Source organism: Tinamus guttatus, unplaced genomic scaffold (genome assembly GCF_059628265.1).
Source record: "Tinamus guttatus ecotype Peru unplaced genomic scaffold, ASM5962826v1 Tinamus_guttatus_pri_ptg000639l, whole genome shotgun sequence".
Taxonomy (NCBI): Eukaryota; Metazoa; Chordata; class Aves; order Tinamiformes; family Tinamidae; genus Tinamus; species Tinamus guttatus.
Window position 1 is genome coordinate 1076926 of NW_028289173.1, and position 13571 is coordinate 1090496.

General features: G+C 34.7%; 1 protein-coding gene across 1 annotated transcript in view; it reads right to left on the reverse strand.

Annotated features, from left to right (window-relative positions):
- The window catches only part of RTTN (rotatin), a 66332-nt gene that overhangs the window by 18153 nt on the left and 34608 nt on the right, over positions 1-13571 (reverse strand). Inside the window, exons 30-37 of the mRNA XM_088535655.1 lie at positions 12627-12734; positions 11861-12019; positions 11634-11705; positions 8575-8767; positions 8007-8089; positions 1879-1990; positions 1071-1269; positions 114-204 (exon numbers count right to left, since the gene is read on the reverse strand). Of these exons, the coding sequence (XP_088391781.1) occupies positions 114-204; positions 1071-1269; positions 1879-1990; positions 8007-8089; positions 8575-8767; positions 11634-11705; positions 11861-12019; positions 12627-12734 (1017 nt within the window). The remainder of the gene's footprint in view (positions 1-113; positions 205-1070; positions 1270-1878; positions 1991-8006; positions 8090-8574; positions 8768-11633; positions 11706-11860; positions 12020-12626; positions 12735-13571) is intronic.

The window sequence follows — 13571 nt, forward strand, 5'->3', positions numbered from 1 at the left end:
GCGAGTCATCTCATTTCCACCACTGTGTATGGGCTATATTAATAAATACAGATAATAAAAATATAGCTTCATCATTCAAAGAAAATTCAGACAACAACAAATGCTTCTCTAACCTGAACTTTTACTTGTTCCACATGACAGGAATTACCCAAAGGAGCTTTCAGTTCCAGGATACATCTCTCGATTAGATTAGCATTTACAAGACTAAAATAAAGCCAGTTGATAAGAAACATGTGTAAGCAATTAAAAAATATACTAATTTTACATAAAAAGTTCATTTTAAATAAACAGAGTAAACTATAATAAGCTTTAATTGTAGTGCAAGTACAACCAAAGGGGCATAAAGTATTTTTAAGACTAAATCATTTGTTGTTTCTTAATTGATCATTTTCTTTCATAAAAAAATTAACAACTCACTGCTAATATAATGTGTATTCAAACAAGATTTGTTTTTATTAATTTATGTATGAGGCTTAACTACAAAAAACTTTCAAAAGAAAAACAAAACAAGACCCAAAACCCCACTAATTTTGATGCATCGCTTCAGGACTTCCAAACACTTTCTTCACATAAAAGAATTTGTACTTACTCGAACAGAAAAATGGAAAACATACAATTTGAAAACTATTTCAAATTATTCTTGCTTTAAGAAAAAACACCCATGAACTAAAGGTTTCTGATCTAATGTTTTCCCAAAGTTGTTAGGAGAGGTCTTTTACTATGACAAGTCCTGGTCTGTCCTCCAAACATTCCATCTAAGTATTAAAAAGAACAAACAAACAAACAACCATGACATTTCTGTAGAAGACCACCACCATAACTAGCATCACCCATATGACTCTTCTGTCTACCTCTTCTGTGTATAAAATTCTAAAAACCCTCTTTTTCTGCTACTCGTGTTAAAAAGGAAAATAAATAAATAATTAAATAAAGCCTTTGTTAACACCCCAGAAGCAAGATCTGATCAATACCTTTAACAGCTTTGGTATGAAACACTGGTAGATCTCATTACATTCTTTTCAGCTCTATTACTACACCTGTTTGTAGTTCAGCAGCTATTGATCCCCTACCTGCTGAGAGCTGTTAGCAAGTGTGCTTGCTGGAGAGCAATTCCAGTATCTTCTGGAGTGACAACGAGCAGATTATGCAGAAGGCTGCAAATCGCAGACAGGAGAGCGGGTGTGACCACAGCACACTGTTTAGACAGCCCAACAGACAGGGGAGAACCATGCTGACTTGAAGACCCTGTTGTGGTAGTATCACTCTGACCTAAAGTGTGTTCATTAAACACAGAGGAGAGAAACAAAAGAACCATATGAAAAAAAAAATCATTGCATTTACGTAAAACAACTTGCTTTTTATTTTTCATAGAATATCCATCTTCCCTATATACTTAAAACAGTATAATCTGGAATTAAAAAAAAAATCAGATACAAGGAAAGTGTTATTTAATATTTTTCCTATATAAACTGTTCTTTCTGTAGGCCACTAAAGATAAATCTGGAATGACATAATTTTTATTTTCTTTCGTTCATAATACTGGGTGCATAGCTCTTTAACTATATTTGACATCTTTATAAAACTTAATATTTTGAAAGGGTGACTGGTTGACAGGAATGGAAAAGTGGTCTCACAAATATGTAACATTTCAAACAAGACTAACCATTAGTACTTAATTCTGTCAATGTATTTCACCTTATTTCAATTTAAAGGCATGATTTTATGCTTGTTTTCTGAAATAACCATTCAAAGTGTCAGCATGACTGTTCCAACGACACACAAGATTTATATGCGTATCCAAATACTGGAATAAGGACAGGCTAAATAATACATTATATTCATCATCATGTTTACAAAGTCAATTAAAGTTTAGCTTACCTTGAGCTGTAAGCCTATCAGCTGCAGTTTTGGGAATAAAACTGGATGAATATGTTAGGCCTTTTGTCTGAAGCTCAGTAGCACTCCCCAGTGACGGTGATGCAGACAGAATCTAGATAGAAAAAAAAGCAAACTAGCTATTCAATCTTTAATACAACAGACATTTTCATTTTGCTTGAAGGCACAGAAATACATGTAAAAATTACTCAGCATTCAATTTAACTCAGTGTTGATTGTCTTAAAAATATAAACATCTGAGAATTGAAACTACTGAAAAAAAAAAATTTGAACAAGCTAAAACATTTCAGTTCACAAACTTATCAATGCCCGAGATTTAATACTGGAAAATCCCTCTCTTCCCTCTTATTTTTTGTGGTTGTTTTTTGTTTTGTTTTTAATCCACTTTTTTGTGAAGAAAGAAAGGCATCACTGAAACATTTAAAGTTAAGATTCCTGTGCACTTCTGCTCTGCTGAAAATATCAGGGCTCATCCATTTGTGTAAGGGCACACTTAGATAAAACATAATAAATGGATTAGTCTCATCAGCCAAAGAGTAAGTTCTGGAGCTGTTCTGACTTCTCTTAACCTTAGTCCTGTGATCCTCAGATGCGTTTGTTTTGTGGTGAAGATATATTTACATCACAATAATATACTATAGTGAAGCTTCTATTAATTGAGCAACTAAATCACCTGCCACATTAGCAACTTTGCAGACTTTCAAAGAAGTTAATAGTCTTGTCACTATGTTTTAAATTGCAAGCACAAAATCAGAAGCCCAAGACTCTACAGCTTAATAATATTCTTTGTGACCTACCGGGACCTGTGACCTGACTCAGAGCATAAATACCTATGCCAGGGCACTTTTTCACTTCTGTTCTTTGATTACTAGCTGGACTATTCACATAAAGTAGATTTTTTTTTTCTTCAAAGGAGTCATTGTTTTTTTCTTTTTGAAGGATTATCAGAATATCATTTCAAATAATTTTTACGTAAGGAAAAAGCAGAAGTGATCTAAAAGACAACAACCACATCAAGTGGCAAGGGGAGAGAATTTATTAATTCCTCTCTTACCCATTGAACCAGTGCAGATAGGTCACTTCTTTCCATGCTTGGTTTCAGTTTACTCAATGGCATTATGAGTTGCAGAAAACTGTCTACACAGTCTTTTCTTCTCCCTAAGGTTTTCCATTTTCCCCTCGTGGTCCCCAGCCACTTCCAAACCTTGTCAGCACATATTTACATCACACAATGTTGCCCTGCATGAGCTGAAGGTTTTCACTGCCGTGCTGCAACTGCCTTCCCCCCATTTTGCTCTGCTTCCCCACTATCTCCTTGACTCTTCCTGTGCAAGCATGCTCAGCTGGTCCTGAAAAAGGACCAAACGTCACTGTAGCACAGAGGTGCAAATCAGGGTGCAGATCTGAATCCCAGGACCACATAATCAATAAGACATGTTTGGGTACACCATATTCTCCCTGTGAGCAAAAAGCATTATCAAACTCCATCATAAAATTGAAAATCAAGCACAGTTATATTTTAGATAGAACTTTTAAATACATACCTAAAAAGCGTATTTGCAAATTAAAGTAAATGAAAAGTTTTCTGCTTGCTGATTTAAATCATTATATAAATCAATAATTTGTATTAGAGTAAATCACTCCACTATGACATTGAGTAAATTCTGCATTTATTAAGCACTGTACTTAAATTCCAGCACTTTAATAAATGTCAGAAATATATATATAAATTATACAAGCACAAACCTAAAGTACTGCCTCTAACAGTCCTTGTATTTCTCCTGCAACAGCTAAAACCGAAAGAAATTACTGCTATGCTGGGACTCATCTTAATGATATTATGAATGCATACAAGCTTGCACGCGTTAACAAATCAGCACATCGGCTGTGCTGCATAACATGTATTCTTTCTGCATCCTGTCCAACTGTCTGAGCCTTATGGTCAAAGAAATAAAAATAAAGTCTTATCTAACTGGAAGAGGAAAAAAAAAACAGCAAAAAACACACATCAATAATAGTGTTATCTGGTTGGAAAAATATACCTTATTAGTTTCCTGCACTGATGGAACATTTATTGGTAATTGCTTCACAGTGGGATATGGGGTTAAAAACAGACATTTTCTGCTATCTTAACAGAAAACATACAATAACACAATGAAGTAATTTCCACAGTGTTCTGCCTTCCAGGAAAGAAAAGATATTACCACTTTTATAAATCACCCTTGATAAGGATAATCTGGGGGTCTGGGACATCATACCCTGTAGAAGATATTTACAATTACTATTTATTTACTACTGCCACCATATTCTTTCTAGGAGTGATGAAGCACTCTGGTGTTTCACTGCACAAGCACAGAGGTTTGGAAGGAGAGGTACTAGAGAGGAAGAAGTGCGAAGAAGACTACAGATCATAACAACGAATAGAGAAGGACACTGAAATTGTCACGGGGGACACAAGACAAAGGTGATGCTTTTGTCATTTATCTACTAGATATGAATAAAGGTCTTTTCTTAACCTCCAGCATAAAAATCCCTCTAGCATTGCTTTAATAGGCTTTCAGTGATTCATTCTATCCAGTGCTCTTTTCAGTGGTTTACATCACTTTAGTTTAGAGCACTCTGGTAACCATGGATCCAGTAAATAAAACATGCACATTTTTATCTTTTTTAATCAAATAGCTTTAACTCATAGTCATTCTTCTCCATGAAATCTTCTTTCTATCTATGGGGAAAGCCTGTAGCGCCTTTAACCTGCACCATTCTTAGCCCCAATTTTTAAACCAATTGTTCATTCCGTTAAGCAGTCCTAGCCTACTGGTGCCTGATGGGTGCTTTAAAGCATACATATTAAAACAAAGATATTGATTAAAAGTAAGGATTTGTTTTTTGTTATAATAAGTTGAGTTCATGTAGTCCTTCAAAGGACAAATGTTATTTTCAAAAGAAGTGTATTCTTTGTAATATCCACACTATAGTTTACAGAAAAATAAGATGATTTTGACAAATCTGCAATCTACTAAGATCTTAAAGATACTAAAACCAGCACAAATCAGTTTAACAGAGGTAATTCAGCTCTACTATTGCCTTTTATGTGACCTTGAGTCATTTATTTCATTCCCATATCGCAATTCTTCACTCTATAAAATCAGGAGAGTTGTACTAACTGTCTCTGCAAGACCCGTCAGACTACTTTAGAGACTAAATAAGAATCATTTCTGTTATTAATGTACTTGCTTTAATTTTCCCAATTTTTATACATCTGGGAAAAAAGTTAAATACTACCTTCACCTGAGTTTATATGAACTCAAAATAAAACCAGCCTTTGGATAGCTCAAACTAATTACATGAAAACTCAAAAGTGAGAAAAATAGTGGTGTCGTCTTCTTTTTGTCAGAGCTGTTTTCATGCATCCTCCAGAATCAGCAGACCTTTCCTCTGCTCTTAGAATTCAAGAAAGACAGCGAGCTTTGGCTTCCACAAAGATGTGGCTTACTGCAGGCAAAAGGCAGTTTCAGATACCTAGATTGGCATTTGTGAAATGCATGGACAAACGGATAAGGGTAGATTTACAACTGTGGTTTTGTTTGTTTGTTTGTTTTAAATTTGCTATGTAAAAAGCTATTAAAATACAAGAAAAGAGCTTCTGACAGAAACAATTTTACATGCTTTGATAGCTGCTAACTCTCAATTTTTTGGGGCTGCTGTCATCAAATCTGCGCCAGACACGAAAACATCAACATTCTTCCTTTCAGTAAGATGTGCGGGCTCCCTTTCATCTGTGACAGGGAAAGCCTGCCATCTAGCGGGCTTGGAATAATTACATCTGCAGCGACAGGCCAAATTCAGAGACAAATAGACATATATTTTTTGGCATAATTAATTCATAAATATTTTACTCCTCCTCATATATAAAAATTGAAAGTTTTGGGACAGACTGTAAGAAAACAAAATGTCAATTTATATAAAAAGTTACAAGAACTTATAAGACAGTTTGAGTTTTAAAATATTTCCAAACTTTAGACAACAGATAAATACTCAGTAGTCACTAATCACTCTTTGGAACAGAGTTTCTGTATAGTCTCAGATCCCTTCCTCAGTCTTTCACAATTGTAGGGGCACTGGAACATCCGACTTGCCCACCTCTCCCCTCAACATGAAAACTTACCACTCGTCACATCAATTCAGACACTTTAAAGGTTAAGTAACCTAGTCAATAATAACTAGAATTCAGAGTTGCTTATAAGGTCCATAAAGCTAAAGCACGTGAAGGACAAACGCAAATTAAATAGTCTCTCTCAAAGGAGAAAGTAAGATCAAATTGTTTTGTAAAATCTATATTGACTAGTGGAAGCAAGGAAAAAATGTCCTTGGATTCAGCTCTCTTCCATCAGCTGTAAAAGCACAATCTTCCCAAATACATACAAAAAGTATGAAAATATCTGGAAGATTGATACAAACGAACACATCATTGTATCACATGCTCTTTCAGCTATAAATAGTTCAGAGCTTTCCATTTGTTAAATGCAACTGTAAATCTATGTCTTCATACTAACCATTGATGGTATTTTACACGTACGCTTTTATCTGATCTAGTAAATTTCAAATTGGACTTTCTTCTTTTTCCAAGTCATTAAAGCTGAACTTCCCCTCAAATAATATGCAAATAATTCCCGAGTGAGAAGGCGACACAGATAATTCAGTTAAAAGCATATTTAAGAGCGCTCGTTTATAATGACTCAGTTATATCATTTTCAAATGTTCAGTTCTGAATAATAAATTTAAAATATCTTATTTTTTGTTTCATTTTCATTTATTAAATGAATAAATTTCTAAAAAGATATGAAAAATATCAAAGCATTGCTCTGAAATTCTGTAACTGGCAAATACTTTGAAGACATTGAAGTCACAAAAGTTACAATACCCTATTTTTTTTTTTTGGGGGGGGGGGGGGGAGGGGCGGGGGGAAGCCAAACAAAAACCCTGCCAAGCTCCTATATGAAACTCTTTTTCTTGGCCCAAAATAACCATGACCAATACTGTAAAGAAGAAACAACACAGGTGTTTCAGCAACAACATATGTTAGATTAGATCTATGTAATATGAAATAGCAAGTACATGAATACAATCTTACAATTTTCTTCATGGAGCTATTTTGTCTCATACAAGAAGATGCAGGAAAACTAAACCTGTAGATACTGCCAGCAAATGCATAGCATTGTTTTTCATAAAAAAAATCTTTAAATAAATTATACATTGCATGAGCTATGTTTTTTATGGCTCTGATATATTAGATGGCTATGCATTAATCACAAAAGTAGAAACATAGAATTATAAAAAGGGATTGCTATGCAATATGTCAGTTTTCTCAGAGGTCTACTTCAATCTTTGAGAATAGATTATTTTTATCGGGTACCTTAAAAATTGTTAGAAAAGTTCTCCCTGCAGCCTGAACCTGTATTGCAAATCTGTCCTGGAGCATGAAGAAAGCACTTCACTTTCTCTTCTTTTGCATTTGCCATCTTGAAAGACACAATGTCTTCACAGTATTTTATTACAGCAACCATCCCACTCAAACAACTTTATCATGCAGTCACTTGCTTTCATATATTTTTCACAGGTCAGGCAAACAATTGTGCATTTTCAGAACCCAGAGTTTATTATAATATATATGTATATTATATAATTTTAACCAAATATGCTGCTGTGGTTTTATTGATCCAGTTCTGTAACTGTATAATGCAAATGCTGAATCACTCTGAAATGACAGCTAGGAAAAGCAACAGAAATGACAGCTACAGATGATCCAGCTACCTTTTGTCAATAAAGTCAACTGCAGAGAAATTTCTAGAGAATATGTCTTGCTGAGAGAAGATACAAAAAGAATCCATCATTGCCTTATCCACTTAACTAGATAAATGAAGCCATTTTATTTGCATTTGCCAAGGTAAATAACTATAAAAGTTTTTAAAAGCGTATTAAAGCTAATTTAGAGTAAATTTCAATTTAGGCTCAGCTTTGTCTTTCAGTATCCATAACAGCATGAAATGATTTGAAGAAAATTAAATGTACAACAGTATATTTAAAACAAATAAGTTGCTAGGGAAATTTACCATAGTATCAGATGTTGATAGAGAATGGGAAGACTGGCTTTGAGTGGATGGAACCTTCCAAATATTAAGCGAATCATCAAAATCTGTAGGAAAACCAGAAAAAGGATTAAAACAAAACAAATAAAAACACACAACAACAAAAATGGTCTTGTAGTAGTAAAAAAGACAACCAGAGTGCTTTAGCAAGCTTTCCAAATCAGTCTTTCAGTGAAACAGTAGTAATGATCAGCTTTCCTTCTGAAGATTTCAAAATATTTAATAGGTTTTTACACATAAGACCAATGAGTTACGGTCCACTAATGCCTCAAACAGCAGTAATGTAAGTATACTATATTCAGCTGCAACATAAGGTTAGAAAAAATTACATTCAGCTCAACTTGCAGTTGTGGAGGCTTTAATCATTTCATAATAAGTAGTATTGAAGGAATTGGGTGTCACAGCAGAAATATGTAATGAGCAGATGCTCTCATCTTCAAAAAAGCTTCAAATTCATATCTTAGCAGAATTACTCAAAACTAGAAATTATTTAATTAGATTAAGAATACAAAGTTACATTAGGATCACTTACCAGCTGTACCACTTTTTTCCATGGTCAGGTTGTCTCCCTTGGCACAATTCAAATCAAACATGTAACACCCAAGGTAGCAGCGCTTCACCATCTGATTCAAGTGTTCATAGAAGCGGCAGTGATAGAAAAGGGCCTGAAGTGCAGGTTTGCCTGACTGTGAGAGACCAGACTCTTCATCATGTACACAGGGTCCCTAAAGACATGAAATTCACAGACTTTTTTTTTTTTTTTTTAAAAAAAGGAATCTCTAACATAAAATAAGGTTGTCTTTTGGCAAATACACTGTGCTTATGCTAGAGCTATCAATTCCAATCATATATAAGAGACTTATCTACAAAACAAAACATTACAAGAAATTCTCCTTGAAGAATGGTTTTCGTTCACTTCTTGTTAAATATTATTAACTTACCCTAAAAGAAAGACTTCATAGTATTATTTCAAATAAACAGTTTGATTTGCCTACCTTTATAACAGTATTTCTCTGGTGTTTTTGCTTTCTTCTATTACTGTAAAGTCTTTGCCCAGCTAAGATAAAACTTGTTTTAGAAGGACCAGAACCATAAAAGCGTTAACTGTCAAAAGAACCCAGATTGAGAAGAATTCAAACCAATTACATTCTGTGATGATGGTTTTTAGCAGGTAGCTGACAGTACCTTAACACAAACTATTTAAAATTACAGGAAAGAAAATCTACCCATGCTATTTCTTTGGTAGTGAGGAGGTAGTTGAGTCAAATCAGCTATAAATAAGTCGCTGGAAAAACACTATTTACCATCTGCAGGCTAGATCTGACCCCTTTCTGCCATTTACACTGTCTACAAGCTTATTTTACAAGAAAAAAAAAAGAGAGAAGAAGATAAAGTAGAAGGAGTAAATTATTTTGCATTGTAAGTTCTAGATAGAGTTTTGGATGTCTCCTGCCTTTTCTTTTTGGTTGCTGCAATATAAACTGCTGACCACTTTCATCACTTGCCTTTTACAGCAATTAACGAAGAACTGGATGTAACAAACTGCTTGAAGAAGATCTCTACTGCATGTAAACTGCTGGCAATGAATTGGAAAACTGACAACATGCTTAGGTCAGTAATATACCTGGGTAGTATTAAGTACAGTAAATGAATACTGCAGAAATTTTATACACATGATGTATGACTACATTTATTCAAAGATTTACTATTTAATATTATATACATACACACACATATATATATATGCTCATATATATATATATGAGATATAGTAATATGTATATCTCCAGTATGTAGTATCTCCAATACGATAGCATTCTCTTTGCCCACTTAAAATACCAGGTCAGCACTTTTTTGGCTGCACAGGACAAAACTCAGTCACATTCAAAACATGCTCTGACTTTAGCAGTCTTTAAATAACGGAGTATGTTGCAGTCTCAAAGCACCTTATACCAATTGATTATACTCGTGCCACTTTTCAAAGTAGCATATCAAAATTAGTTACTATAAAGCAAATCAACTATGTAACAGCAACAGAACATACATTCACATGTTAATAAAACATCCCTATAATATCTAGAAAGAGTATTTTCTTTTCCAACCCCATTTGCCTTAGGGATAAAACAATAATGTTCTACTTTGGCTGTAAAACACTATTTCTGCTACTCACCAAATCCTCTTTACTAGCTTTGCTTTGAACTTTGCTTGCATTAACTTTCCTACTGATAAACTAACTCATCCTGTGCAAGGCAAAAAATAACTCTTTGAAGTAGTCTTGTAATTGTTGTTGGTATTTTCAGTTTTTATTCACATTACTGTGAAGTATTGTTCAATAGCTTTCAGCATGAACCCCTAATTGACGAGCAATTTCCATTAAATTGCACTTATCGAAAAGAATCACATTGACTCAGAGCTCATAGCACTGGAATTCACCAGGGATTCTGTGCCCTGTGTAAAATCCAGTTTTCCAATTCTGGTATCAAAACTGAAAAGCCCACAATCTTGGGAAATATGCTCTTTCTTGAATAATTAACTGGTTTATTCCACTAGTAACTACACTAATAAAATTATGTATGTTGCTACAGGAATAGGAAGTGGAATGGAAAGTGGCAAGTCCTGCACCTGGGGAGGGATACTGCCATAGAGCAGAACAGGCTGGGGCCAACTGGCTAGAAAGCAGCTCTGTAGATGATTGGACCTGGCAGTTTTAGTGGACACGAATCCAAGCACGAGGAAGCCGTGTGTCCAACCTAGACTGTGTAAGCAAGAGTGATGGGGGCAAGTGATCCTTGCCCTCTGCTCAGCGCTGCTGAGGCACCACCTGAAGTGCTGGATCCAGGTCTGGGTTCACCAGCACAAGAGAACTTGGAACTACTGGAGGGACTCTAGAGAATGGCCAAAGGATTATTAAGGGACTCCCCTATTAAGGGAGAGGTTGAAAAGGCTGGGGCTCTTCAGCCTTGAGCAGAGAAGTTTCATAGGGGAATCTTGTGAATGTACCTGATGGAAGGTATCAGGATGGATTCAGACTCTTCCCAGTTGTGCCCATTGATAGGATAAGAGGCAACAGGCAAAAATTAGAACAAAATTCCACTTAAATAGAAGAAGAGACTTCTTTCCCCCCCGCTTAAATGAGAGAGTAGTTGAACTTTGGAACAGACTGTTCATGGAGGTCATGGAATCTCCATATTTAGAGAAATTTCACATCTGACTGAACATGGCCCAGTGCAGCCTGCTCTTTTTCATCCTGCTTTGAGCAGGGGGTTGAACTATTTCCAACCCCAACCATTCTATGATTCCATGACAATTTTTTATGCCACCTTGAACATTCAAATCCACACTTAAAATCTTCAGGCATATACAGAATGAAACCAATGTTTTTCAGAAAACATTCAAAATTAAAGACAAGTAACAAGCTTCTTTGTCTTTCTCCTAACAGGTTTTGGTTTAAAGACCAGCTTGTATTTTAAAATATTATGGATACTAGTACGTTCGCATATTTCTGTTTACAGATATACTGACATGTTTTTATAACAAGCAATGTCTCTCTATGACACTGTAACCTTCTCATTAAATGTAGCAGTCACTCACTTGCCAAGCACAATCTTTCACATCTTCAGTAGGAATTGGGATCACAAGGAGATTCTGTAGAATAAAAGCAGCCTGAAAGAAAAGAAAACATCAGTATTCCCATTGCTACATCGAAACTCAAAACAAGCAAACCAAAACTGAACAACACAATCTACAAGTCAGCTCACTGTTTTAGACATATGCTACAAATCCACAACAGGAGATGGCAGAAGGATACACAAACGCACCTCCCTGCGCACCATGCTACATTCAGATTGGTCCAGAAGGATATTGATCACTGTTCCCCACAGTCCTCCTGATATGTTTTGACAGCTTTCTGCTAAAGCAATGCATCCGACTTCAACAGATGTAAGAGCTGATCCTATTCCAAGTGAGGTAAATCTGACCTACAACAAATGGGCACAGTAGAAAACCACGTTACTTGCAGCAGTAAGCAGTGCTAATTATTACGACTCTTGGAGAGTTAAAGCAACTGAATCTGTAGCTTAGGAGGAATCTTTTTAAGAGAAGCAAATTTTTTCCCTAAATTCTCTCTGATCAAATGCCAATAATCACTACAATGTGTAAGTAATAATGACATAATTTTTTTAAAAAAAGCCTTTGAATAATTAACATATTCTTCAATTTTCTTTATATTTTCCCTCTTAAAATAGTTCTGGATAACAAACTTTCATAAAATGAAGCACACTTTACACCAAACATGTTTGCTCTGAATTTGTTGAAGCAGTTTTCATCAATATTGCTTTATGAATCATTATCATTAGTGACTAATGAGAGGAAAGATTAGAGATGCAGGGAAGTATTGCTCAGATGTGTATATGAAAATATTCCTTCACAGTTGTTACTGTTATTCAGAATATAGTCAATAATGTTTTGAATAATTTAAGATATTACTTAACATATTAGTTTTAATATTAAATAAAATCAATGAAAGAAAAATATGGCACATATTTAAGTGACAAAAGATGTCCATTTAACATTGTTTTAACTAACCTCAGGATCTCTATCAACCCATAAAGGAACCAGCCATGCCAGACCTAGCTGAGGAGGAACTTGCTCTTCATTGTTATCATAAGGCAAGGACCAAAGAGATACCCAGTCCTGATAACAGAAAATAGAGTAAGAAATTATTTTGTAAATCCTTCAATTTCATGCCAGCCTACCAACAGTCTGAGCTATCAGACTACATACATACTTGCAAACTAAAAGCACTTGTATTACAATAAAAAGATTCTGATTCTCCTGTAAAGATATACTTAACTCACTGACTTCACCTACTGAGTAAAGTTAAATCTGTGTCTGCTTCTTCATAAGATTAGGACAGTAATGCTAAAGAGATATTAAATATTTCGCTTGAGTATTAGAATAATGTTTTCTATTCAAAAATTAATCCTTAAATTTATTTTCACTCATTATTAACATGACTTTTTTTTATACATATACATAAAAATATCAAGCAACACCCACAAGCATTTGTTTCTTTGATCATAATTCTTCTTTTTCATGTACTTTTCACCTGATTAAATGAAATTGAACAGTATCACATACCACTTAGTTGGAGATTCTAGGAAATGAAGTTGGACTGTACAAATTCATTTCCTTAGCTCGGGGCAAAAAAACTTACCTGCAAAGTGCTTTGTATAACCATGCACTTACACAAACAATGCATTAAGTCCATAATGAAGCATGATAACTAAAATTTTAGAGGTATGTTTTCTGACCAGCCTGGTTCTATGGATTGTAACAAAAAACACAAATTTCAGTTAGAGCACAGTATTTTGTGTGCATTTTCAACACAAGCAGCTGAGAATTAGGAAGGATTAATTTTTTACAATCTGATATTTTACTGACTATTGTCGCAAAGGCATTTTTGACCGTTGTTACATAAGGCATTTTCCACTGACCACGTAAAAAAATTAGGGTAAATCTCATGTCATC